Source organism: Denticeps clupeoides, chromosome 17 (genome assembly GCF_900700375.1).
Source record: "Denticeps clupeoides chromosome 17, fDenClu1.1, whole genome shotgun sequence".
In the NCBI taxonomy this organism is placed as follows: domain Eukaryota; kingdom Metazoa; phylum Chordata; class Actinopteri; order Clupeiformes; family Denticipitidae; genus Denticeps; species Denticeps clupeoides.
This window is the reverse complement of record NC_041723.1, coordinates 10,395,940-10,423,675: the sequence shown is the minus strand read 5'-3', so window position 1 is coordinate 10,423,675 and position 27,736 is coordinate 10,395,940. Positions and strand designations below refer to the sequence as shown.

General features: G+C 42.4%; 4 protein-coding genes and 1 long non-coding RNA gene across 9 annotated transcripts; 2 read left to right on the top strand and 3 right to left on the bottom strand.

The window, feature by feature from the left end:
• Positions 1-532: 532 nt before the first annotated feature.
• LOC114767137 (ankyrin repeat and SOCS box protein 15-like) lies at positions 533-4,586 on the bottom strand. Of its 3 annotated transcripts, none has more exons than XM_028958696.1 (10): positions 4,508-4,585; positions 3,955-4,054; positions 3,778-3,815; positions 3,477-3,608; positions 3,211-3,369; positions 2,859-3,104; positions 2,621-2,792; positions 1,692-2,223; positions 1,074-1,227; positions 533-787 (listed from the first exon to the last, which is right to left on the bottom strand). In XM_028958696.1, the coding sequence occupies exons 2-10, from the start codon at positions 4,050-4,052 to the stop codon at positions 609-611; spliced, it is 1,710 nt and encodes a 569-aa protein (XP_028814529.1). In that variant the 5' UTR covers positions 4,053-4,054; positions 4,508-4,585; the 3' UTR covers positions 533-608. The 3 variants fall into 3 exon arrangements, with proteins under 3 accessions (XP_028814529.1, XP_028814530.1, XP_028814531.1); XM_028958697.1 differs by having other exon boundaries at positions 1,692-2,190; XM_028958698.1 differs by lacking the exons at positions 3,778-3,815; positions 3,955-4,054 and having other exon boundaries at positions 4,508-4,586.
• Positions 4,587-5,194: 608 nt separating this feature from the next.
• Positions 5,195-7,872, bottom strand: LOC114767198 (ankyrin repeat and SOCS box protein 15-like). The gene is made up of 10 exons (XM_028958779.1): positions 7,864-7,872; positions 7,649-7,757; positions 7,515-7,567; positions 7,301-7,432; positions 7,012-7,173; positions 6,653-6,898; positions 6,385-6,556; positions 5,700-6,252; positions 5,452-5,605; positions 5,195-5,364 (listed from the first exon to the last, which is right to left on the bottom strand). Exons 2-10 carry the CDS (start codon positions 7,753-7,755, stop codon positions 5,195-5,197), a joined length of 1,749 nt encoding a protein of 582 aa, XP_028814612.1. The 5' UTR covers positions 7,756-7,757; positions 7,864-7,872.
• Positions 7,873-8,820: 948 nt separating this feature from the next.
• iqub (IQ motif and ubiquitin domain containing) lies at positions 8,821-16,292 on the top strand. Its single transcript, XM_028957773.1, has 12 exons — positions 8,821-9,028; positions 9,208-9,342; positions 9,415-9,582; positions 9,664-9,839; positions 10,719-10,874; positions 10,947-11,157; positions 11,524-11,699; positions 13,963-14,133; positions 14,309-14,485; positions 14,564-14,803; positions 14,988-15,173; positions 15,728-16,292. Exons 1-12 carry the CDS (start codon positions 8,893-8,895, stop codon positions 15,848-15,850), a joined length of 2,055 nt encoding a protein of 684 aa, XP_028813606.1. The 5' UTR covers positions 8,821-8,892; the 3' UTR covers positions 15,851-16,292.
• LOC114766689 (uncharacterized) lies at positions 10,617-20,871 on the bottom strand. Of its 2 annotated transcripts, none has more exons than XR_003742847.1 (3): positions 20,843-20,871; positions 15,006-15,604; positions 10,617-11,032 (listed from the first exon to the last, which is right to left on the bottom strand). It is a non-coding gene; the product is annotated as an uncharacterized LOC114766689 (long non-coding RNA). The 2 variants fall into 2 exon arrangements; XR_003742846.1 differs by lacking the exon at positions 10,617-11,032 and adding an exon at positions 12,697-12,740.
• Positions 18,400-27,527, top strand: slc13a1 (solute carrier family 13 member 1). 2 transcript variants are annotated; one of them, XM_028957775.1, is made up of 15 exons: positions 18,404-20,174; positions 22,596-22,724; positions 22,812-22,948; positions 23,647-23,834; positions 23,928-23,967; positions 24,047-24,110; positions 24,383-24,534; positions 25,120-25,239; positions 25,440-25,535; positions 25,629-25,730; positions 25,839-25,933; positions 26,027-26,121; positions 26,450-26,611; positions 26,742-26,879; positions 27,098-27,527. In XM_028957775.1, exons 1-15 carry the CDS (start codon positions 20,073-20,075, stop codon positions 27,218-27,220), a joined length of 1,743 nt encoding a protein of 580 aa, XP_028813608.1. In that variant the 5' UTR covers positions 18,404-20,072; the 3' UTR covers positions 27,221-27,527. The 2 variants fall into 2 exon arrangements, with proteins under 2 accessions (XP_028813607.1, XP_028813608.1); XM_028957774.1 differs by having other exon boundaries at positions 18,400-20,174; positions 22,596-22,948.
• Positions 27,528-27,736: the final 209 nt, after the last annotated feature.

The following is a 27,736-nucleotide window of genomic DNA, read 5'->3' as shown; positions in this document are numbered from 1 at the left end:
AACCGAAAGAGTGAAGGAGTGGATTCATAACAATTTCCCCACCCTTATGAAAATGGGAGGTAGTCGGATATCTTTGTTCATTAAATCTAAAATGAACCTTTTCCAGCCAAAGGTATCCAGATAAGCCATCTTCCAACAAGACCAGACCCACTTTAAAGTACACTGACTAGAGACTAGACCCACTTTTTAAAGTACATTGAAGGCCAATTGCTATAAAGCAGGAGTTTCACAACTTGCAGCTGGCAACTTGTCTAACTGCAACAAAGTTAAATTTAGACTTGACCTGCTTCTGCCTTTGCCGCTGAGAGAATGCAGGTCATTCATCCTGCACTGAGATGTTGTGTGTATTGTTGGTGTTCCTGTACATATCATATTCATAAATCAATAACTTAGAAGCTGATAGAAACATTTATAAGCAGGTACTTGCATGCGTACAAAATACAAGACAGTTTAAGAAGTATAGCAATCTTTTATACAATGAAAAAAAGTCAAGCACACATTTCTTTTAGTCTTTGAGTTGTTGCTTTAAACAGGCAAGGTGAAATAATGATGTCCATTTTCCATTTCAATGTCCAATTAATGTGCTCATTTGCCAGATTTGCAGGACGCTAAAGTCCACTGGAACATATGACTTTACCGTACAGGTCATACTCTTTGTAAAGCAGGAAGTCATTCAGTCTGGGAGGGCAAGGAAGCCTTTTCATGATGTCAGGATTAGCAAGTCTTTTTGGTGTCATATGATGTCTAATCACAAGCCTGCAAAGGTGCTTCAGCGTTCGTGGATTTTCTGTAAACGAGAGAAGGACAACCCAACATTAAGGCCTGAAACAATCAGTCTCAGGGTGGCGGCTGCTGGTACCCATCCCGGGACACTGGGCTCAGGTTGGAACACCAGGTCACAGCACACACACACACATTTTGTCACTGTGTGTTTCACAATGACAATGACACTTCACATTCATATTACTGTTCTAACGTGCAGCCCTAGCCTGAAACAGGCTGGAAAAGAAATATAATTCAAAAATAAGATGGAAAACAAAAATAATTCCATTTAAATGCAAAGTGTAACTCACCCAGCATATGGCATATTTCAAGCCACCCTTTATGTTGTTTCAAAATTGATCTTAGTCTGGTGCAGATTTGAACCTGGCCAACGTAGTCCATGAGTATTTTTACTGTTCCTACAGCGAAGTCCACCAGCCAAGACACACTAATGAAGTCACAGAACTAGAAAAAAAAATAGACAATTGAAATCTATCTGCCCCATTCCCTCATCTGTCCATTTTATGAATTGCATTATCTAGCTCAGCGTCATTTAGAAGCTAGAGTCCCTCTCAGAGCCTTTAGTCATGAAGCACAAACCACATATAGACTGGGTGCCAGGAAAAAAAAAATCTAATATTTTTGCTTCTGAATATCAGTCAACACACTCCTGAAAAAACTATATTTGCATTTCGCACTTGTGGATTATAAGGCTATGGAGCCCATTTTTATGATATCAGGTGTCTTATGAAAGATGCTTCAGTGTTTTAGTACATTTTCTACTCTCGTTTTTTTTTTTTTTGCTTATGTTTCATCTTTTTTGCATTTTGAACCTCTCCTTCCAACCTGGTTGCGATCCACCAGCGTGATGCTTCAGGGGTGTAGTTTTTGGTGTGTAAATTGAGTCCTGCAGTTTCACAGATACTCACAGGGACCTTGTCTCCTTGATGACAGGAACCTCCATCATCACACATGCCTCGCTGGGGACACCTAAAGCAGCAGTCAGCATGATATCCGCTGTTGAGCAGGAGACGCATCATCACCTCGTCCCTCAGGCAGTACTGCAGGGCCGTGGGGAACACCGTGTCACTGACCACGGTGAAGTAGCAGTTCACGTCTGCCTGCTTGGCCAGCAGCATCTTCACGATTTCATACCTCCCCGCCCTGACTGCCACCAGCAGGCAGCGCAGGGGGTCCAGGTCCGGCTTGGCCCCCGCGTTCAGCAGCATTTCGGTGCAGGTGACATCTCCGTTGGACACAGCAAAGTACAGCGCGCTCCTCCTCATGTCTCCATAGTTCTCTGAGATGTGCGGGGCCAGAAGTGCATTGACGTTAAAGCCCTTCTGCACAAGAAGCTCCAGGCACTGGGCGTGGCCACCATCAGCCGCTGAGTGAATGGGACTCTGGCCAGAGAGTCTCAAAGCTCGTCTAGTGGTGATGGGAATAAAAATCCTCAGTGCTCTACAAAAAATTTAAACGTAATTGTCACGGTCCACGGAACCAGAACGTGAGCACGTGTAGGAGGAGACGAGGAACCTCGGTGCGGTGGGACGCAAGGAGGCAAGTAAGTTACCTCCGACTTAATATGCGAAATGTGACAGTAATACAGTCCCTCTGTAGCAAGGCACTTAACTCACAGTGTCTCCAGGAGATCTCTAACTTCTGGTTGTAAGTCGCTTCAGATAAGACCATCTGCTAAATGTCATAAATCTAAATGTAACAGCCAGTCATCATGAATTCCGCTAGATCTCTCTACTTGATTCAAGCAAATTTCCAGCAAATAAATTAATTTAAATCCATTAATGAACATGAATTCATTATGTATGTGCTCAGAGTCAATGTCTCACAAGCAACTCACAGATAATGTCCCTCGTAGGCGGCTCGGTGAATGGGAAGCTGGGAGGATAGGCTAGCGATGTTGGGATTTGCACCATGCTCAAGGAGAAGTTCTATGCAGTCAGGGTTGCCTGAGCCAGCAGAATCATACAGGACGGTGTCCCCATTGGGTGCTTGTGCGTTCACATTAGCACCTAGAGGTGGGGAATACAGTCCTGTTCACATCGTGCTTTACTAGCTGCTTGTCTGATTTGTCTTACCGTTTTGAATGAGGAGCTCTAGAGCAGGCACTTGTGCGAACTCAGCAGCAGTGCTGATGGCAGTGACTCCGTGTTGGTCTGTCTCTGTGACCTGAGCCCCATGCATCAGCAGGAGCTTCAGGATGTCAGCACAGCCCACCCTGGCAGCCTCATGTATGGCTGTCCACCTTTTCAGGCAGATCTGGTTCACTAAAGCTCCCTTTGAAATCAGAGCGGCAGCTACATCAAGCAGGCCCATTCTCACCGCTGTAATGCATAATACATTTTTACTCAGTGGATGGGCCATGGAAAATATTTCTTCACTTTAGTGACTACGGCCATAGAACCTTATCATGAGAAACAGGAATCTTACCCAACAGTAGAGCAGACTCATTCTTGTCATTAGTTTTGTGTGGAGATGCGCCGTGTTCCAGCAGCGTCAACACGTTATTCACCAGACCAGCCTGTGTTGCCAAAGTCAGAGCAGACTCTCCCTCCATCGTCTTCTCCTCCAGACTCAACCTGTAGGAAGCTATTGTGTGGTTTTGATGAACAAGTTTATTGAGTATTGTGCAGGTTCATGGGACACAGAATGTGTTTTTGATGCCTTCAACATTTAATCAAGTGCCCACAACTCACCATATAGAACCATCTCCAGAACCTGGGCTGATGACTGGACTGCAGCCTTGTGAAGGGGGTACCAGCCTTTCTCATCGGCCTCAGTAAAGGCTTCTGGTAAATCTGACAGCTCCTGCAGCAAGAACAGGTCACCTGAAGGTGGAGATTATAAAGCACGTCATTAGCATGATGTGTCATGGATTTACTGTAGATATGAATATGAACAGTGGACAGGTACAAGTCACCTAAAAGTGTAAAACATAATTATTTTCTTTACTCAGTATTAATAACGTCACACCGTGATGTGAGAGCAAACTGTTACCTCGTGCAATGGCATCTAAAACTTTGAAGTTCTCCTCCCTGGAATTGTCAAGATATGTGGTATCAGACATTTTAAAGTTTTATACATTTCTGAAGAATTTTATGAAGAATGTTTTTCTTTTAATTTAAAATAAATTATTTTATTTAACATTTTTATTGTATTTAAAAAGATATCTACCTTTCAGTACAACATGCCTTTTGGCAAGACTCGTGAATGCTCATTTGAATTTCATAGTCTAGAAGCTGATCCTCATCCATCTCATCCATATAATCCATATCTTTATAAGAGAGGTGACATTTTGGCAAAAGTTAAAATGCTTATTAATCTTATTATGAGTTGTGGCAACTGACTGTTACAATGCTCCTGGTATGATACTTCGTTGTACATTTAAAAGCTATTGCTGCAAATTAGCTAGAAATTAATGCTATTTTTAAATGTCCCAATTTATTGTGTCCCTTCTTAGTACGTAAAAGAAAGATAAGAAGCATGGAAGAACCTGTAGTCAGACGTGACTAATTATAAGCGTCTAATAATAATACCACCTAAGAAGTATCGGTGTGTTAAATGTTTTTGGAAGGATTCAAGACATGCTGTATATTTAACTATGACTTGTGTGGTCATTTTAATCCGGTAAAACTTTGCATGCACTGAACTACTCCAATGACTGTGACAGAACTGGTTACAGAGTGTCTACAAACAGTTAATGTACAGATATACTGTGGCACCTCACCTGTGAAACACGATTACACCTCCATTAAAACCACGAGCAGTGGCAGGGAGACTGTTTTCACTGCGCCCTATCGTCAAACCGAATGTGAATGTGTGCCCACACACACACACACACACACACACACAGGCCGGAGGTTATTTTCAGCTTTCACCTGCTCAGAGGGCAGTCATGCATACCATTACACTGAAATGTTATGCTGTGTCACGTGTGTACAGATTTTCTAAGGAAGTGATCGGAAAAGGAAACAAATATTAATCAGGAAAAGGTTGGTAATGACAAATAGGTGGTGTTTGTTTAACGTATATAGATATATAGTGTGTGTATGTGTGTGTGTGTGTATGCAGCGTATTCACAGGCTGTGTCTGGGGGGCTGGCCTGGGTGGGTGAGGGGCATTGGGAAGGAACAGCAGAGGGAACTGTACCACTCCTTCAAGCAAACATAAACTAAATTTAAACAATGTATTCACAGACACTATGATAGACAGATGTACATGTGTGGTGCAACTCTTCTATGTTTACATATGCATGTGTACACATATGCATGCATAAAGTAGGTCATTTACTGCATATCATGCAAAACATAGAAACATAGAAATTATAGGAGAAACATCAAATAATATAAATAGTACAACAGTCATTTTTTTAAATGTAAGAATGTGTTATTAACATGAATTAATATTCACTTCTTTACATTGGCCATTCAGTATTATGGCCATACAGATCACACTCCTTGTACAGTAGGTAATTCTTCAGTCTTGGTGGAAACGAGCCCATGATCTTCATGTCGCCCAGTCTGCTCAGGGTCATGATTCTCCTGACTTGCAGTCTGCAAAGGTGCTTCAGAGGTCGCGGGTTACCTGTATTATAAAGCAGGGATCCACGGAATGTCAGAGGCCAAAAGCAAATTTTCCAGCCTGCATCAGCCCTGCACTGCAGGTACTTACTAAGGATGTGAAAAATGTCTGACCACTCCATCCGCTTTTCCAGGATGGGCCTGAGGTTGGAACAGAGCTCCACGTGACTGACGTAGTCCAGGAGAATCCTCACCACCATCCCAGACAGATGCACAAGGCAAGACAAGCCAATGAATTCACAGAACTGAAACACAAAAAAGTACACGCAGTACTGTAGAATTGAAGCATTTATTTGTGTGGAAGAATTATGCACTACAGATCAGTGCATTGAGCCTCACAGGCATTTTGTCTCCATCGCTGTACGTCTGACACACCCGTTTAGGGAGGTTGTTCTGGCAGCAGCTCGTATCGTGTTTGCAAAGAAAGCACAGGTCAGCCTGGTAGCCGCTGTTGAGCAGGAGACGCATCATCACCTCGTCCCTCAGGCAGTACTGCAGGGCCGTGGGGAACACCGTGTCACTGACCACGGTGAAGTAGCAGTTCACGTCTGCCTGCTTGGCCAGCAGCATCTTCACGATTTCATACCTCCCCGCCCTGACTGCCACCAGCAGGCAGCGCAGGGGGTCCAGGTCCGGCTTGGCCCCCGCGTTCAGCAGCATTTCGGTGCAGGTGACATCTCCGTTGGACACGGCAAAGTACAGCGCGCTCCTCCTCATGTCACTGTAGTTTTCGGAAATGGCTGCGCTCAGGGGAGAGTTGACATCGAAGCCACTGTCGATTAGAAGTTTCAAGCAGTGAGCGTGACCGCCATCCGCAGCAGAGTGGACCGGACTCTGACCAGAGAGCCTGAGGGCTTTTTTACTTGTGACAGCAACAAGTGTTTGCAGCACGCTGGAGGCGAGATGAAGGCGATACTACACTTTAGTATTTCTAAACACTAACTAAAGTCGTAATATTCAATGGATTTAATTTTCATGCCTGACCAATTTCATTAGAAATTCACTTCTTCCGTTCATCACCTACAGGTAGTGGCCTTCGTAAGCTGCACGATGAAGGGGAAGGTGTCCGGTCCGGCTGGCCAGGTTGGGATCAGCTGCGTTCTCCAACAAAAGTTTGACGCAGTCCGGATTTCCGGAGCCGGCTGCGTCCATCATCACGCTGTCTCCATTGTTAGCCTGTGCATTGACATCAGCACCTGATGCAACAGGTTTACCACAGTGTATGTAAAATAAACTCCACCTCAACGTTTTGAGTGTCTTTAGTGTCTAATATACTATGTAAAGGTCCTCACCACTTTGAATGAGAATCTGCAAGATCTCCTCGCGGCCGTGTTCAGCTGCGGTGCCCAGTGGGGTCACTCCATGTTGACCTTTCACCGTCACCTGGCCTCCATATCTGAGCAGCAGCATCATGATGTCACTGTGGCCCAGTTTGGCAGCTTCGTGCATGGCGCTCCACTTTTTCAAACACACTTGATTCACCAGCGCCCCGCACGTGAGCATGGCACGCGTCATTTCATATGATCCAGCTCTGACGGCTTCAGCAGGAGAAAACAGATGTCCTTCTCACATCACCAACCACCTATTTTTTAATGTGTGCTCAAAATAGACTAATTATCATTTCAAATGGGCAATTTGTACGGCAGCTTACCTAACAGAAGAGGAGACTGGTTGGTGCTGTTGGGGTTTTGTGGAGATGCTCCACAATTCAGCAGTGTCCTCACATTCTCTAGAAGACCAGCCTGAGTAGCCAGAGTTAGACATGTCTCTCCGTCTGCTGTCCTTTTTTCCAGGTCATCATCACTGTAGGCTGCTGAGCCAGACATATGTCCCATATTTAGTTATTTTTTCACCCTCCATCAAATTGACTTTATTTGCGACCAGCATAATTCATATTTATACATGATCAAATCGTGCTTCAGTTAGAAAAATACAGTCACCTTTTAACACTGTCTCCAGAACCTCTGCCATAGGCTGGACTGCGGCCCTGTGGAGGGGTAACCATCCCCTGATGTCTGTCTCTCTGAATGCAGAAGGGAATTTGAGAAGCTCCCGCAGGCCTGTTATTTCACCTACAAAAAAGCCATTCGCGTTGCAGGATGACAACAGGCAAACAACAGATGCTTAAGTTTATCATTTTTCATTTTTTAATACCTGTCTTGATGGCAGCCAGAAGTTTCAAATATTCATCACTAGCTGTCTCCAGACTGAAAGAAGTTAGAAATAACAACCGAAGTGCCCAACACCAGTTGCAAACAATGAACAGAAACGGGATAAATTCACTTTACCTGCATTTAGATACAGAAAATACATCTTGACAAGATTCTTGAATGCTCATCTGAATTATGTAGTCAGTAATTTCATCTTCGCTCATGTCTTCAAGTCCAATGTCCATCTCTGTTCGTGGAAAGAGTGGACAGGCCAATTTGTAATCTCTCTGTCATCTGCAATTGTGAGTGTGTACATTAGCACACAACAAAACAAAATGACTCCGTATTCTCACCTTTAAAGCATGTGGCTGGTCAGTTAAAGGTCTCTCACTATCCGAGTCGGGTGCCGGGTTTATATACTCTTGCCTGACCTGCTTTAAACGCAGCCAAATGTTCAGAATGGATATCATGCCAATACAATGTGACTGTGCTCTCTGCTAAGCCTTATCGCTGCGTGGCCACCGTGTTATGCTTTTTGTTTTCCAGACACTCACCTCACATACTGAATAATTACTTTCTGTTCAGGTCTACGTTTTTTAAAAAAGTGAATGTGAAGTGATTGTCGTTGTGAAGGGGCGGGTGGTAGTAGCCTAGAGGGTAACGCACTTGCCTATGAACCAGAAGACCCAGGTTCAAACCCCACTTACTACCATTGTGTCCCTGAGCCAGACACTTGACCCTAAGTGTCTCCAGGGGGGGACTGTCCCTGTAACTACTGGTTGTAAATCACTCTGTATAAGGGCGTCTGATAAATGCCGTAAATGTAAAAGGTAAAAATGTGAAACACTGCAGCACAGCACATGGTGACACAACAAAATGTGTCCTCTGCTTTTAACCATCACCCTTGTTGAGCAGTGGGCAGCCATGACAGACGCCCGGGGAGCAGCGTGGCACCTCAGTGGCACCCTGGTGGAATCGAGATTCGAACCGGCAACCTTCTGATTATGGGTCCACCACTGCCCTAGCACCACTTAAAAGTATAATCTTAAGGCTAGTCCTAAGTGTGTAAATAGATACTATGCATAATAATGATTTTAAATTGTAGTAAAATTTAAATTTCTTACTTCTACACATTAGAATAGAATTATAAGTGAACCAAGGCAAAGGAAAAATAAATTACAAACGAACCACAGCTTATTCAAAAAGAAAAACACTAAAGTAATAGAATGTTTCTAGAATAGAATAGACTAGAATAAGAAGGCGTGTCTTTGAACGGTCACGTGACCCCGTCTCCGCAGCGACGGAGTAAACAGCCGCAGCCCGGGCTCCATGTCGGCTTCTTCTGGGAAAGCTGAGTTGGTTTCAGTACAACATCGGTAACTATGTCGGAAGCGGCGGAGGAAAACGTGGCTGGGGCGTCGCTCTCCTCCGCCTCGGACCCCCACGCCCGACCGGCGAGTCCACGGGAACCGGAGCAGGACGCGGACGCGTCCGATGTCGGCAGCTCCACGGCCACCGGTGAGAGGAATGAATGTTGCATCAGACCAGGTCCCCGAATTTTGCCGAATCCAGCTGCTGAGAAGATATTAAAATAATCATTAGGTTTTAAAGACCATAAAACATGTTGATTTATTTATTAATTCATGGATTTATTGCTTGATATATGGTGGCTTTAGTATGAGATCCATTTTTTTTAGTTAAGATAATGCTGATGCCTGATGGGCATATGATGACCGTGGCCTTCACCATTGGCCTCAGCACTGAGGAGCTGAAGAAGCGTTTTGCCGCTAAGCTGAAAGTTCCACCAGAAGTCATTCAACTTCATCTAGATGGTAGTACTTTGGTCTTAAACAATCATCGGCTTAATCAATTTCATTTTAATAATGACATCCCTTGCTCAACAGGTACGGCGGTCGAGGATAACCAGACCCTTATTGACCTTGGTGTTCAGCCTCACGGCACAGTCCAGCTGGAGATGACATCGTCGGACCCCGAGAAGCATCCCATCCGGCCTGTGAAGCACCACACAGAATACAACATGCCTGACGTGATCACTGTCAGAGTCCAGACTGGTACTGGCCCAGAGCCATCTGATGTATTGAGGCACCATCTCTGCTGCCATCTCATGTTTTCTGGTGACTTTCTGTCTGCAGGCATGGACGACTTCCAGGATGTGGTGGTGGAAATCGAAAGGGCCACTCAGCGAAAGGCCTTCCTGGGAGGCTATCGCCATAAAATGACAAAAACGGAGTTCCACAATGCTGCTGTGCAGACTGTGCCAAAGAGAAGACCTGACAAAGGCGTGGAGCTCTTCAGCCGTTCCACACAGGTACCAACACACAAAGACCTTATAGAAATATTCAGCTGGGTTTCAGGTCAGTATGAGCTGCTGTGGCCCACCAGGTGGCAGCAACTCACATGGTTTGTCCTAATTACCTTCAGGTGGTTTTCTTATAAATTTATGGAACTGAGACTCCCATGTCTTGCATTACTTACCTTGTGTAACCCATATGTTCAGTGTTTACAGCGCTTTTCTGTTTTCATTTCCGGATCACGTGTCCATGTTATGCGCCTGTACCTCCTACTTCTCCCGTGGCATGACACGGTGAAATGTGACAGTGCTGTCCATCAAGGGTACAGGGAAAGATCCAAATCAGCAATCAATGTCTGTCATCAGTTTTAGCTTTAAAAGACATGACTTGAGTGTGTAAACAGATATAAAAACATTACAATTTTACTTTTAATAGGACATTAGCACTAGTACAATATGAATTAATGGTACAAACAGCACAGTAATAATATATTAATTATTACATTATTAGATAATGTGAAAAATAAACACCACTTTGGCTAAAATATAAGACATTTTTTTGCTGTCAAAATGCATATGAAAGTGCTGAGATTTTGAGGGTCTGCATTTCTTGCAGAACTGAAAGATATTACAGTTTATAGCAGTTTCCTATAAGCAGTTTTTGCACATTCATTTATCTGTGTCACTAACTTTAAATATGACATATTAATATAAAACAGGTCATGAAATGATTATAGATTTGATTTAAATGACAGCAGCCTACCATATCACTGTTGTCTTCAAATAAAGGGCATGGTGCATGGTGAAAAACACAATAGATAATATGCGCAATTATGTCTATAAATACTTTATTGGTAAATGTGGATGGTGTTCATGTGAAAATATGTCTGTTGGCAGACTGTGAAAGAGAAGAATCAGGCCCAGCAGTGCAACATCCACACGTACACACAGACAAACAGGGCTGGCTTTCACATGTCCAGGGCGAAGGACAAACTTATCACCCCTGGTCCTTACGTCACGGCAGATGAGCAGCAGAGCGAGAGGCTCAAAGCTGTATGTATATGCTTGTGGGTTTTGGTTTGTGCGGGTTGCATTATTCACAACGTTTCTGTGTCTTCTGGTCAGGTGCTCACTTTACAGACACACTGGAGACGCTGGCAGGCCAAGCGCTTGACCGACCAACTGAGCTTGGAAAGGAAGCAGCGTCTGGACTGGATGGAGCGGGAGCGGGTCAGAAAGAAGCAGGAAAAAGAGGAGCTGGTTAGAGCAGAGAATCATCGAAAGATGAACCCACAGACCAAAGAGGACTTTGCTCTTCTTTACAATGCCCTCGAGAGTGAGTTTTTTGGACATATATTACATTCTCACACAGGGAAATGCATAAACATTAGACAAACATTTAATTCAAAGAGTATGTCCGTATATTACAGTATGTCCGATGTAGTCAATGTAACAGAACAGTCGCTGATTGTGAGGGGAGATTTAGTTGCTTATGAAAAGAAGTTTAGACATTTTTCTTGCATACTTTCATGGTCTTCATCCATAAGAGGGCAGGGTAGGCAGTTTTTTTTTTTTTATTCTAAACCATATGTACCAGCTGACAAAAACATAACGTATTTATGGCAATGTCCCATATTTTGCTTGTGTGTACATTCAAAGGTAAAGAACTGTGTGGTTTACTTGAATGTGACCTGTCTGCTAGGCTGGAGGAAGGAGCAGCAGGAGCGGATCAACGCCACGCTGACTGGACCCGAGCTGAAAGCGGCTCTGTGTGAACTGCAGGAGCAGGAGGCCCAGTTCATCGCCGCCATTGACCGACACCACACTGCCGCCAGAGAGAAGTCTCACAGCAGAGCCGTGCAAGACTTTCTGGACAAGGTCAGTCCCACTTTCACCCAGACATTTACAATTTACTCTCACAAAGTTCAACTGCTGATTTTAAACATATAATAAAAGTTCAAGTTTCACTGCAGCTTCCCAAGCTCTCTGTGGCGGAGGAACTCAATAGCGACACCACATGCTGCGAAGCAGTAAATGCACTCTGACCCTTGACAGACCATGCTGTACATCTGTGGTTCTCACAGGGGGGCATTGCGTATGTGTTCATGGAATCTTTTCATGTGTGTCTGTTCAGTGAGCCAGTAGGACTATTAAAGTTTAAATCAGGTGACACTTCCAAGACTAGGAGGTCACGTCCCGGTACCCATTGATGAATTCTGTGTAGATGGGATTTTCTGGATTCATCTTCAAAAGACCATATTTAGCCGACTATACAATATACATCAGAAAAAGGTTTGCATTTACAGTCTAGACAAAAAGCTCAATACTGGTAACATATGAAATTTAACAGGGTCATCATATTTTTGGTCAAATGTCCAACTCCTCCAAAGTGTCTAATTAATGTCTTTTTGAAATAACAACAACATTTATTTCTTATATAGCCCAAATCACATACAGTATGTCTCAATGAGCTTTGACAGGCCCTACGGTTGACACCCCCCAACTCTAGGAGAGAGAGAGAAAAAAAGACAACAAGAAACCTTGGGAAGGAGTGATACAGAGAGGGACGCCCTTCCAGGGTAGAGTGAGCCTGCAGTTGGTGTCAGTGCAGGGTTGGCGATGATTTGTCCAATAAGTGCTACAGTTGTAGAGGTGGAAAAGTCCAAAATGTGGTATAGAGCAGTATGTAGTATAGAGTCCAAGTTTGGAATCCCTGGACAGTGTAGAGTAGGTTTTAGTCCAGTGTCATGGTGAACATTACGTGTCCATTATAATGCTATGGGTCCATTTGAAGAGCCCTGAAGCTTTAGTTGTTATGGTGGCTGTGGTGACCCTCTGGTTCGGTTAGCAGTTGCCAGGAACCAGGATCTATCTGCTGGTCTCTTCACTGGAGTCTGTCGGTGGTCTGTGTGCTTGATTCTGTGTCTCGGAGAGAACAAACAGATGCAGCGGCAGACGGTGGCATTGCACGACCGATACTGAATTATGTGGCTTTAGTGTTACATTTGTGCAACAGTGGCCCGGTACCCTAACTAGGACAGCCTAACTAAGGTGAATTTAACACTGTCTGTGTTTGACTAGGTGACTGTGTAATTAAGTGGACTTAGTAATTGACACTGTGTCTGGGATTTTAACAGAAGGCCCGAGAAAGTTTAGATTTAAACACTGAGACTGTGTCTGAGTCCCGAACACTGACCGGCAAGCCGTTCCACAACTGCAGAGCTCTATAGGAGAAGGATCTGCTCCCAGCCGTGACCTTTTGTACTTTGGGTACCAGTAGTGACCCCGCACCCGTTGAACGCAGTTCACTCAGGTAAGGTGGAGCAAAGAATAATGAACCACTGATGCGCCATAAATATTTTTTAAAGAAGTCAAAGTCAAAGTCAACTTTATTGTCTATTCTGCCACATGTACAGGACATACAGAGAATTGAAATTGCGTTACTCTCAGACCCATGGTGCATACAAGTAACATTAAAATACATTAAATACAAAGGTATAAAAATAAGCATAATATATAACATTTAAAAACACAATATACAAGTAAGGGCACATGGTGGAGAGTGCAAACCACGTACTAGATGATCTAGAAAATATGTGACGTCTTCAGATATGCCTGCAGGTGTAAGTGCGCAATACATACATTGGGTAGCCCACCGATGTTCCAAGTGTTCCAGAATGGGCTCCAACAATCCTGTTGCTGATGGAGACTGGAGAGTGACTGAGTGAGTGAGGTAGCCATTAAGAATATTGAATATAGAATTTGGCTACCCAGCAGTCAGTTCCATTTCACGGTCCTGTAGGTAATTACTGGACTAGTCGTGTCCGAAACAGAATGTACAAAACAAAGCAAGCGTAAACCTTTCAGCTAAAACGTGTCAGCCAGTTTTTGTTTTTGCAGATCCACAGCCAGTTGGATTAGGGTACAAATGCTGGACCCCAAGTTACTGTAATAGAGCCAAGGCTCTGTCAGAACAGCACAAAGTGTACTCCATTCATTCTATTAGCATTGCATTAGTGGGTGTGTTATGGAACAAGTTGATCTTCTGCTTCCAAAGTTTGGGGGCTGTCACAAGAAAAAAAACAAAGAAAACCCCTGTTGTACATCAGTGGCTTAAAGCCACTCTCTTCTTAACCCTCAGTGTGCAGCCCCTAAGAGATGGCGAGCTTTTGATGGCAAGACAACGCAGATGGACACCCCGTACACCATCAGGGCGCGAGCTCTGAGGGACCTCTACAACCGCCTCAACCTACCCGACCTCAGGAAGGAGGAGAGGCTGGAAGTTCTTCTCGCTCTCAAGGACACGGTCAAGGTGACACTTACGTAACACTTTATATGAGCATGACACAGCAGTTTGTGCACTTACACCTGCGGGCATATCTGGAGATGTCACATGTTTTCTTTTCATCTAGTTCTTTAAAAAAATATTTATGGCACATCAGTGGTTCATTATTCTTTGTAAGACATCCATACCCCATGGTTTGCAGGAGAATAATTGCAAGCTCACCAAAGACATTGTGGAGTTGGCTGACAGAGAGGTAGACCTTTCAAACAGGGGTGTAAAGAAAGCCAATCTGGATGGTCTACGGAAAAGAATCTCCACCCTATTCCTCCAGTATATTAAAAACCCCACCTTCAACCCTGAAGCCTCCAAAGTGCTCAAGGTCAGTGTATAGCCAGATGTGCAATACATGACACCTACAGTCTGGCTCATTTGATATTGCATCGCCATTCTGAACCAGGTTCCCCAAGACCCAGCCCATCTGAAGAAGGTGTTCTTCTGCCACGGATGCCACAGATACTTGCAGCCCACAGACTTCGGGCAGGCGGACGGCACTGTGTTGCGCTGCCGGCGCTGTAGCCAGCTGGACGTGGAGGCACGGCACAGGGAGGATTTCAGCCATTACAAAAGCATCCTCAAGCAGCTCCACAAGACTGAGGCCGAGTTCAGCCACAAAGCTAAGATCATTTACCTGATGCAGGTATGGGCAGGGCATTTTGCTTAGGCTGCTGAGCATAGTATTTTGACAGTTTCTATATATTTCTCACATAGTAAAACAGTTAAAAGAGAACATTTGAGCTGTGAGCTGTCAAGCAAGAAATCATTTCCCAGTGAAAGTCCTGAAAAGGAGGATATATGAAGTAGACATGTGTATGTGTGTGTAGGAGCAGGACCTGCATTACCTGGTTTGCACAGTGTGGGGGGCTCACTCAGCAATAAATGCCTGTAGTGACCTCCGGGACCTGATGCTGGTCCGCTGGGACCGTCTGTTGGAGTGGAGCCCCTGGAACTGCATCCTGCTCACCAAGGACGAGGCCACCGCCCACCTCAAAGTAGAGAATACTGAACAGGTACCATTGCAAAATTTAACGTATTAAGGTGCAAAGGCTATGTGCTCTTATAATTTTCAATGTATAATTATATTACAAATCTCACTTTATTATGAAATTCTGAAAGACAACCATAAGACAACAGACCTTCTTTCTATATTTGATGAGAGATAAATGGGTAACAAGTAGTAACATGATAGTAATGATGCATTGGAAATAAAATGGCAAGAACATTGCATTCATTGAGTTTTATGCTTCCAGTTGCCCTGCAGCTGATCTGAGGAGCTGGATCAGGGGTATTGAAAGGACAGTGAGTTTAGCTGAAATGGAGGAATTGTTGATGAGGCAGTGCTAGCCTAGCGGGTAAGGAAACAGACCCGTAATCGGAAGGTTGCGAGTTCAAATCCCCACTGAGGTGCAACTGAGCAAAGTACAGTCCCCATACACTGCTCCTGGGTGATGGGATAAAAGCAGAGGACACATTTAATTTTGTCCAAAATTTCACTTTCATGATGATTCACCTATTACTGAACCAAGTGAAAAGACAAACCTATTTGCCCTTGTGACCTCCACAGGAATACAGTACAACATTCATCAGTAACATCAAGCACAAACATATGCTGGCCCGGCAGTACTTCTCTCAGAACCCTGCGATGGCAGAGTACTTGAACAACGTGACTTCTCATCACAATGGATGAATAGTGCAACGCATTCAGGAACGAACTGGACTGCAGCACTTGAGCGTGCTTTCTTTTTGTTTGTGGTCTCTGTCACTTCTTGTCACTCTGTGTTTTCAATGTTATCTCTTGCAGTGCCCTTTCATGCCTTCTCTGGGTGCACAGTTGAGCATTAATTATTATGACACATGGTCAATTTTCTGTCAAATAAAATTATGTAACATACTGTACATACCGAGTCACTACAATATTTCTCAAAACATTTCTCAAAATGTCATCATTCAGCATGGAGATTTGTCACCAATCTAATCTGTTCTGCTGGTCACCTGGTCAAACTGGGAAGAAAAATGATTGAGTGGTAGTTAATAATATGAGGTGTGTATTATTATTTTTTTTTACATAAACATTGGAGTTCAAATTGATATGATACACAAAAAAGCGTTTACACAAATGTTCTATGATGCTACTGTAAAATATAGTTAAGTGATACACTTCTAAATAAATCTAATGCTTAAAGTACAAGGAACATCTTGCATTTCTGTAACATTCGTGCCACCTCCGCCACGCCCCCAGCGGTCGACCTCTCCCATGTATTAGTGTTCTTCCGGGGCTCACTAGCACCCTGATTATTCCCACCTGTTCTTCATCACAGGTAAGTGGTGGTAATCACGGGTGCTTAGTGGGGTAATGACTTCTGATCGGTGATTGGTTAGTTTAGCGGTTCACTCTCTTAAACGTCCAGTTCACTCTCTTGCTATAAGGTGCACAAATCCTTCCTCTCTCTTTCACACTCTCTCTCATATACAATCACTCAAACAGAATCGTTACAAAAGAGGTTAATAATTGCCGCTTAGAGTTAGCAAAGATAAAACCAAAATTTTATTCTAAAAATGCAAAGTTTCCTTTCAAACTAGCATTTTTTCCTAATCTCATCTATTCAATTAAAAACTAAATTATTATTATAATTAAAGGAGTGCTGCACAATATCGGCTTAGAAGTATTTTTAAGGACCATAATTGTATATGGAATTTGATGCATTTGATGCAAGATTTGCTTCGATGCAAAATACAATTAACTCACGCTTTTGTTCTCACGTGGCAATATAAACTAAAAGTAGGCTGTAATCACACTTGGAGAGAATGATTGAGGATGAGTCCATTCTTACTTTAATAATAGAGCACGTGAGACTCTCACACATTAATATTTTGTTCAGCCTCATATCGTTGCGCATCGAGTGCGTAATACCCCAAACATGAATGTGTGAGAATCACTGCTACACGGAGGTTATTATGTATTAAAAGGTTACATTTTAACAGATTGGCAAAGCACAGTGGATTAGAAGTACAGACGAAATGAGAGCAGAATGACGCTTTCTCAACAGATGAAGCACATCGGTGTCAATGAGGTCAAAACATTTTATAAAAGAAGCATTTTTTTTAGCTAGGCTGGAAAAGTTCATAGGCAAATTATAGGCAATATTACTAACATTAATGTCTTTCATCTGTTTACTGTGTACAGAGTGGGATTTCCAATTAGGTGTTAGTATGAACAATGACCATAAATAATACAAATCACAAAGTTTTACTCGGGGTCAGGGCATCTACTACACATCATGTGAGGCTTTATAGACCATAAAAATGTTCTGTTACATCATAAAATCCTTCCATCCATTCATTCTCCACTCTTCCAAGGAGACTGTGGAAGCTGGAACTAATCCAAGCAATCTTTTGATTTGCTGATAAACAAGCACATATTGCACTTTTATCATTTTAAATAACATGGAATATAATAATATAGCATTGCAGCAACGGTGCACATGGAAAGCACAGTTCTTAGAACCTGATTTCTAATATCCTCTTATAGTGGTTTGAGGAGACAAAGTGTAATATCTTTACCAAGTAACACCAAGAAATTAAAGTGTAACCAGAAGGTATCAGATCTGTTTCCCCATTGTTCACCTGTTCTCGGTAGCTTACATCACTTGGCAGGTCATGGAGGATGTTTCTCTTTAATAGAGAGGGCCGTTAAGGTGATATTATGGTTAATGATTGCATTATTTTTGTTATAATGTTACTTTCACATGTTCATTAATACTTGCAAGAAGAAAAGTTATTCTAATGTTTCATTGCATCAAAGTGCCAAGCTATTTTGTGTATTGATATTGATGAGAATGAACTAGTGTTACGTAAAGATGAAATAAAGACCAATCAGTCTGTTAACCTTTCTGAAGAAGCTGACCACGTTCAGCTCTTCATTTTTGGTGCATCAGTGCATGTGCTGGACTAAAGCAGTACCACAGTAAGCTCGGTCGCCTCTGGTGTTGACTCCTGGCTTCCACCAGGAACTGTTCATTTGGGGGAAACAACCCAGCATGTAATGTGGTCAATGTTTGCACGAGGGTCAGCTACAGCGGGGTATCGGAGGCCAAACTACAGGGAGGGTTTGTGTTTGTTAATCAACGATAAGGTCATCAAGGTCAGCTGGATACGAGCTGGTAGGAGGAACTGGGTTGGATGCGTGCTTCGCAATGGGATGGCTCATCTCACCGCTAAATGCACTAAATCGATGTTTCCAGCATGGGGCAGACTTGCACCTGGACACGGTTTGGGTGGTTTGCCTGTTAAGAACCCCTTTGGGTTGAAGGATATCTCTGGTTGCAGTGATGTTTTTTTTTGTTGCCTCTGTCGTGCTTGGTGCACATCCTGTTGCAACATTTAATGTGCTCTGTATGAAATTTTTTTGCATGTTCTGCTGAAGCGGGACAGAGGCAACCGAAAATGGTGTCTGGTCTGAACTTGTTGGAATTGCTCAAGGAATATGGTTCAGTGAAAGGTTGGTGAGTAATGATGATGGTCTGGACAACATCATTTCCAGTCAGGTGTGGTTTCTTTGTTGCTGGTCTGTCGATATATATTTTGCCACTGTGCTCTTGCGTATTTAATCGTTAGATGTTAATACCTCCCAGCAGTGTGCCGCCATGTATGTATGTCCATCTGCTATTTTCCGATTTCTACATTCTCTTAAAACCAGAAATGGTTGACATGCTTTCGCTACTGCTTCCACCACTATTTAAAGTACATGTTTACACTTTATAATTTATACAAAGGAGATAATAGACCCATCCTCATCTTTGATGGCTCCCAGTCTGGCTCCCAGTCAATTAAGCCCATTGTCACCTATAAGATACTCTGTAGGGCCTGTAGGGCCTGGTTGAAAAATCTTTCTGACAAATCAATAAAAGATATAACTTTATAATTTTGAAATTAAGGTTAAGGGCATTTATTACACTGTGACTTATTTTTATTAAATGACAACTGAAACATGGCAATCATCTAAACACATTTCTCAAGTTTTAATCAGTTTGGACTTTCAACTCTTAATCTAATCATCCTATTATCTATTTTGTAAGTGTTACTGACACATCTGTCAAGTGCTCCTATATTGAAATATATACATTCATACATATCTCACACAGAACTGCCGATACGGTAAACATTCTTATGCAAATTAAGTGACAGTAGGAACGTGGGGGGACAGTAGTTCCATGTCATTCACAATAACCCATAACTGGTAACCTAGTGAACCTGCTTTAATCACATAAAGTTGGATCCTGCAGTAATATTATCACAGGTAGCCCATCATGACCATCTAGAGCTAGACCCCTCATCAGCCCGGGCAGTGGTCCAGAACTCAGCACTAGATGGTCATCAGAACCAGCCAGCCTGGGCTGGTTGAAGCTGGATTTCTCAGCAGCGACAATCCAAGAATTTAAGCCAGGCCCCTCGTCACTGCCTGGCCAAAGGTTAGGCAGCGAAACAGGGACTGGCTAACATGCTCAAACTGTCTAGCAAGCGGGCTAATCATTCAGTGCATTTTAAAAGAATTTTGACAATTTTTTGTGAAGTCTCCCATCAGTTCGGCTCCAACCCCAAAACATTTGGCCAGTACATATATGAGAGGTGACAGGGCGAGTGGAGACACATCTGCATGCAATTTGCAGTAGAAGTGGAGGGGTGCATAATTCATGTGATCCGTCCTAATTAAAAAAAAAAAAAAATTGCCCCCTGAGGCTGCACCTTATTTTGATTAAGAATTTAGGGCCCGGCTGAGGTGTCAACATTGACAGCACTGCATTGTGGGTAAACATAAAAGTGTGGAGATAGTGAGGTTATTTATTAGAGAGTTAGGTTATTTAACACCCTCCTGTGCCAAGGCCAGCACCAGTTCCCTGTCCAGCTATACAATGACAGACGTCTTCAGAGAAATCTGGAGCTACCGCCGCCTTATCATCATCATCCTCACACCTCTGCTCTTCTTACCTCTCCCGTTGGTCATCGAAACAAAGGTGAGTCCTTTTCATGCGACGATAAAAAAAAAAGTCCAACAATTGTGTATGTATTTTTAATTGAATGTGTTAAAATTTGCATGCTCAAGCCATTCAGCAATTGCCTTTTTAATATACAATCATATAGCTCAGTTTTATACATGTCAAAGCAGCACTGCTTGTGCGAAAAAGATATTTAATTTTTGTAGCAGTGCATTACATGCTTTATTTCATTTACAGTGAAAATCTATTAAGCCCTTTCAGGTAACCTTTCTCCCCATTATCCAGCACATAACGTTACCTCTTAAGTCAGACAAGTTCACCATGTCCTTTTTTCATTGGGCTTATAAGAATAATCAGGAATTTTAATAACATTTCAGATTGCATGTCTTAAATTTACAGCCATGCACTATATTTGTATGCCAAAAGTGTTTTTCTAGATATGGTGGCTTAAAGACAATTAAGCTCACTCTAAAAATGCTTAATGTTAACATTATTTTTTCATGTGCAAAGAAAACAAAGTGGACAGTATATCAGGTACTGTTTATGGCTTTTGTGTTAATGACCATGACAGTGAGTTCAGCATCCTCGCATGAAGCACATCCAGCATTCTGAGAACAATTTCATTAAACCTTTAACTAATTAAAAAAAAACAAAACACATATTTAGAATACAGATGATGCACTTACTCGTATGGAAAGGAGTTTCTGTGCCTTCTATCTCTCAGCTGTAAATGGGCGCTGGCATAAAATGAACATTTGACTGTAAAATAATTAATGCAGTAATTTAGTCAGCTAGCAGGAATGGTAAGCTTTATATGGACATTGTGCTGAGTCAGAAAAACAGGAAAACTCGTGCTGTATAAGAAGCTTAATGTAACACCATATCCTGTAAAATATGTGTGTCAAAGGTTATTGAGTGTAGGGGCATTTTAGCAAACTGGAATGTTCACCAGAAGGAAAGTAAACTTTTCTGGAAGTTTATTAAAGTCTATACAAAGGTTCATATTTATACTTAATGATTAATAAAATGGTGAGCTGAGGAGGGAAATGCATGTCTCTGTTAGTCATTGTTGGAATTAGGATATGAATCAATTAAAAGATCTATAAAACATCACTATTTCATGTTTGCTTTTTGACATTTACTACCGTTCAGTTCAGCTCTGATCCTTTTGTTTTCATACTTTGTACAATTCGTAGATATGACAAGAGAGTGACTGTGACTGTACCGCATGTTAATTGTAACTTTGGGAGGTCAAAGTCAAATTAAGTTACAAGCTTATCAATATCCCCAGCATAGAACAGTACATTCTGCACAAAGGCCACAATAAAGTGGCAAACAGGAAGGAAATCATTACACCTACACTGCAGGCCTGACATTTGGACGCACCCACAGACTGAGAAAAAGCATAAACAAAGCACTGTGGTTTCAAGATTGTATTTCAATAAAACATTTGAAATATTTAAAATAAATATAAGCGACTGGTTGTTGAAGTATAATGTAACAGTGGTTATGTGCTGCCCTGTGACAGCCGGTGCTGAGGCACCTACTTGGCACACGAGGCCAATTGAGCATGATTACTCAGGACTCCTTAAAAGCAGGTCGACAGCACCCAGTAGGTGCTGCAACATTAATCTGGATTTCTGGAGAGACTCCTACTTTTTTTTTTACTTTTGAAATAAAATCCTTTGTGAAAGATGTATCCCTCCTGTACTTCCTTCCCCCATCAGCCCCCAGTCATGACAGGTTAATGGTTTCATGAAGACAATCAGCCCCTTGCAGCAGCACAGATCCACTGCATCTGGAAATAACTTGTATCCAAAAGCCTCCCAACAAATAGAATTTTGTTTTGTTTGTTCATGCCATCCAATTTGGAATATTTTTTTTCCAGTAAAATGAACTGAATTTGTCAGCTCCATGGAGGACAGAATGGGTCCCCAGGACAAAACAAGAGCTTTTATACAGTATAGGCATAAACACACTTACATTATGGAGTACTGTAATTGATAAACCTCTCAAGCAATGCTCACAAATTCTTTAAAATGTGTACAGTAGCATCACACCAAAACAGTAGCAGCTCTTCTTAGTAGTACAGCCAGCAAAATTTGGTAAATCATATACCAGCATAAAGTATGTGCACCCTGCCAAGGTTACTTAGTATTACAGTGCTACGATTTGGCAATGGAAAAAAAACGTTTTTTTATGGGCAATTGCATATTTTACGGGGGTGGGGGTGGTGTTCCCTGCCTTACACCTTAATCGCGATCCTACATATTTACTACAGAATTTGAGTCCGCATATTTTACACGCACCGTGAACAAGTGCACAGTTAACTTTGAGGCTGCAAGTGAACTCGATCAACTGGACCGCCGGAGGGGGAAAAGGAGGCATGTCTGTCCTGTGTTTGCTAACAGATCCGCAAATTGTCCTCCTCCCGTCAAGGTCGCAGAATGTGCCTTCACTCTCGGACTGATGGCTGTTTACTGGCTCACAGAAGCCCTGCCAGTGGCCGTGACCGCCCTCCTCCCGGCAATGCTTTTCCCTCTGTTTGGCATCATGAAGTCCTCACAGGTGAATCCACCGGCGTCCAAGCCTTTCCCCCCAACGATGCGTAAACATCAAAGAGTTCCTGAATTCACCCGAGTTTCTTCACCGCAGGTGGCTGCTGTGTATTTCAAAGACTTCCATCTCCTGCTGACCGGAGTCATCTGTCTGGCCACGGCCATTGAGAAATGGAACCTTCACAGGAGGATTGCTCTCAGACTTGTCAACGCAGTTGGGGTCCACCCCGGATGGTATGGACCTCTAGTAGCTTACATGTTTTTTGTAAGCCCAAGGCAAATAAAAAACTGCTGGGCGGACGTGACAGTCGTGTGAAACGCTAAAACACTGACGTGAGATAGTAAGAGGAAGGAAGGCCTGTTAATGTAACAGTATCAGGAGAATGCCTTCGATTGGCAGAGGAATTAGGTTTCCAGACACTCCGTAAATGAGAAGTGTCTATCAGTGTTGGTTCTGATGCAAATGAATCTTTTTTTTTTCATACAAAGGCAGCTTGATAGTTAAAGGCGAGGGCTGGGAAGGATAGAGAACTATGACACTATGACATGCTGATTATCGTCACTGTATGCTGAAGAGACAGTGACCTGGGAGGAGGTGTAGAGGAATGAGGAGGCTGGCCCTTCTCAGCCTCTGCACGAGGTGTAGGTGCCGCTAGGCTTTCTTGTTGATGGAGCAGTGTTGTGCATCAGCGTTCATGTGGCATTTATCCAGAGCGGCTTACAATCAGTAGTTACAGTAGTTATAAGTGACTCTGATACACACTAGACTACAACCACCCTGTTCACTCAATTTTTTCAAATATCAGGCAAATGCTTGTTGTTTAAATAAGTCTTGCTATTTGGATGTTCAGCTCTGCCTAGTTCTGGTGTTAAAACACACATCATCCTGACCTGTTACACTTACTTACCTCCTCTGTGTTTTGTGGTTTCAGGTTGATGCTCGGCTTCATGATAGGTTGTGCCTTTCTGTCCATGTGGCTGAGCAACACCTCAGCAGTCGCTATGGTGATGCCCATTGTGGAGGCTGTTATTCAACAGATCCTCACCGCTGAGGGTGAAGCTATTGAGCAGCGTAAAAGGGCAATGACGGGTGCCTCGAACCCTGGTTTACAGCTTGAGGGTAAATAACCTAATTCAGTTGATTTACAGAATCAGTGGTAAAGACCGCAAGGAAAAACCCTGCGACACTTGCGGTTGTATTTTTGTTCTGCAGATATTGATGCTGAGTTTGAGAAGCCAAAAGAGAAAATAAGGTACATAAATCTCCACAATGGAATGCCACTGTTGGTTGGCAATTCTTAGTAACACATGGGCTTTATTTTGTACATTCAGCATTGTGGAAGTACCACACGTGGAAGCTCACAATCCTGCTGACTGTCCCGTGCCTCACAGTGAAGTGAGTAGAACCCGTGACCCCTTTCTACCTGAATCATGCACATTTAGTAGAAACATTAATAATTGTTTTTTGTCCAACACCATTGAAACATGTCAAACTTGAGACTGATGTCAAAGATTAAGGGGTTTAGAAATCACTTAAGGGCTGTTATACTCGTTTTCAAACCACTGACCGCAACCTGTTCAAATGAAATGAAGCTGGGGTTTTAAATGGCATTTAAATTAAAAAGGGTCTACCTATGGACATAATGATGCTCCTTGTGTGGTTGCCAGGCACCGCTGATTAATGGACGCTACAGGACTCATCAAGACCACATGATGTGCAAGGGTCTGTCTCTGTGCATTGCCTATGCATCTTCAATTGGAGGAATGACTACATTGCCTGGAACGTCTCCTAACCTAATTTTTGCGGAATACATCCATAAGTAAGAATGCAGGGGTCAACCATGACTTTATGCATATCGAGTGGCTGCCTATATTTTAACACATTGCAATCCTTTTCCAATCTGGTTGTTGGCGAAGAACTAAATTTCTGTTCGGTTACCTCCACTTTGTGAAAAACCTACATAACAACATCCTGGCAACCATTTTCCCTCATCAACATACCAGTGTGCCTGTTAACACATGTCTAGAGCAGCAGCAGGCCTTGTGATCTGTTTGACCCTGCTGGTCTGTGCTTTGCTCTCCCACCACCAGGTGGAGACATTAAGGTCTTTTACAATCACTTGTCTTGGTATGGCGAATGCTGCACGCCTAAATGCAACCGGCATCTCAGATCACAATGAGCCATGTTTATTGTCCAAGTATATTAACACACACAAGGAATTTTGATCTCTAAAGCAACGCAGTACAGGAACGCATGTGAAAAACAAATATTTGAAATCAATAAAATCTGAAATACACAAATACACATTATTGTAAAGTCAACACTTGTTTGACAACAAACAAACTGAGTAAATACTGTTAGAAACTTTTTCTTTTCTTTTTACTTTTCTTTTACTTTCTTGCAGGTTTTACCCAAAGTGCACAATTATCAACTTTGGAAACTGGTTTGTTATGTGCCTACCAATCAGCATCATTGTGCTCTTGTTGTCGTGGTTATGGCTCCATTGGCTTTTCCTGGGCTCAGAGTAAGTGTTAAAGAGTATTTTATACAATCACTACAGATTCCATTTTAAATCACCTGTTTAGGATTACTGGCATTATGTGTTGTAATAAAAAAAGAGGACGTGACGTGTGAAAGACCCTTTTCCGGCTTCATATGTTCACATATGTTATACATGCATTAAGGAAATTAGAAATGTTAGGAAATGTCTTCTTTTCCAACAAGCTTCCGTTCCCTGCTACGTTCAAGAGGCCAGTCAGAAAGGGACAAAGCTGTAGCAAGGGTCCTTCAGGAGGAATATAATTCTCTGGGTCCTATGAGGTCAGAAAAGAGTTTGACTGAAGCCCCTTATTAAACCGTTATTTTAATCTCTAATAAATTCCCATGATGTAAGCGTGTTTTCTTCACCTGCAGCCGCCAGGAGATCATCACTATTATTATCTTCATCTTAATGGCAGTTCTATGGTTCTTCAGGGATCCTGGTTTCATGCCAGGCTGGGCAGCGCTGTTCCCAGAGTGAGTTCGCCTTTCGTACGTCCTACTGGACCGTTTTATATTTCACAAAAAACATATCTTGGCATTGTATAGTTTCCTTCAATAAGAGTGACTCTCTTCTCTGAGTAGCTATTCTGGCTATGCCACTGACGCGACAGTGGCTCTCCTGCTGGGCCTTTTGTTCTTCATTATCCCAGCCAATAGACCAACTGCAGAGAAATACGGTAAAAAGCACTGAAAAATACGCCCTGGTTCATTAACAAATAAAATACACATTGTGTGGCTGCATTAAATGACTCATTCCACATGCTTCACAGAGGCCATGATCTCGTGGAAGGACTTTCAGTCAGTCATGCCTTGGGAGATTGGTCTCCTGGTGGGTGGTGGCTTTGCCCTGGCTGAGGGCACAAAGGTAACATGATCAGCCTAAGCTCTGAAATGTTTAGGTATAACAGAACTAAGCCACTTTAGAGTGTATTTTGCCTATTATTCCAATAAAAAGCAGTAAATAATGATTTATGATCCCGTATTTATGATCCCATAATCTTTCAATCCAAATTTGAATTCACAATATATAGCTGCAAACCTTTTGCATGAATTACGGCGTGTATTTGTTTCTTATTTATTTGACCAGTATTACTTGAACTGAATAGTGGATGAGTTTATAGCTGATAAATACACATAAAAACTGCTGATATAGCTGGCAATACACATAATAATTTTACATGCACCTCCTATAGGAATCAGGTCTGTCATCTTGGGTGGCCAACCTGCTGACACCAATTGGAAATCTCCCTCCCTTGGCCACGATCACCATTGCCTGCATCATTGTCACTTCCATTACTGAGGTTGCCAGCAACGCAGCAACGATGACCATTTTCCTGCCCATTTTAGCACCTCTGGTGTGTTCATTTACAACAGTAGGAATAATAAAAGGCATCAAAAAGCCTTGAATCACATTGTGAATAAAACAAAAATTAAAACTGACAAAAAACCCACAACAAATTAACACGCTATCTCTTGACTTGACAGGCTGAAACAATTCACATCAACCCCCTCTACATGTTGATCCCAACTACACTCTGCGTGTCATTCTCATTTTTACTTCCTGTGTCCAACCCGCCCAACGCCATTGTGTTCAGTTATGGCCATCTTAGCACCTTGGATATGGTAAGGTTTCATCATATTCAACTGTGTTTCACTGCAAGCTTGGACCCAAAATCAAACCATAAGAATCTCCACTTAGCCCCTTACCTGGGCAGTTCATTCTGAATTATGTTTACATGTGATTTTGATTCCGTATTTCAATCTGAATTATTTATCTTATGCCTTCTTCACTACAGTGATTTAGAATTACATTTTTAATAGTCTCCATCATGTCATTCTAGGTTAAAGCCGGCCTTGGTGTGAACATTATTGGTGTTCTGGGTGTCCTCTTGGCCATTACCACCTGGGCTATACCAATCTTTGATTTGAAAACCTACCCTGACTGGGCTCCTGTTGTAACATAGCAGCAATCATAAACGTCCATGCAAGAAACCCCCCTCATTTACTGGTTACTGGTGTATAGTTTTCAAATAAGAACATTTTAATCATTAGATGTTGTGATATACAATGTTATTTATGGCTGACTGAAGCCTTATTTTCTGAAATTGCCTGTATAGGCCATGTGTTGGTGATCAGCAACTCCCCTGTTCAACAAGGGTTGGTGTCTACAGATGTTTGCAAACTGTGGCTTTATTTTGTACTTTTTACTACATTAACATTACTTAAAACATTTGCTACTGAAAGCAATTAAAATGATTTTTTGACTTTAAATCCTGATTCTTCTTCAATGACTTTCCTGACATCAGGTAGTCCTCTACCCTGCACCAGTCAAAACACCATTTGTGTCTGTTGCATCTTACCAAACATACCATACATATATTTTATATTTATAGTCTATACTACAAGGAACAAAATATATACTTTTAATTATTGGACTTTCAGTCAGGATTTGGCCCAGAAGTTGATTGACAGCATGCCAG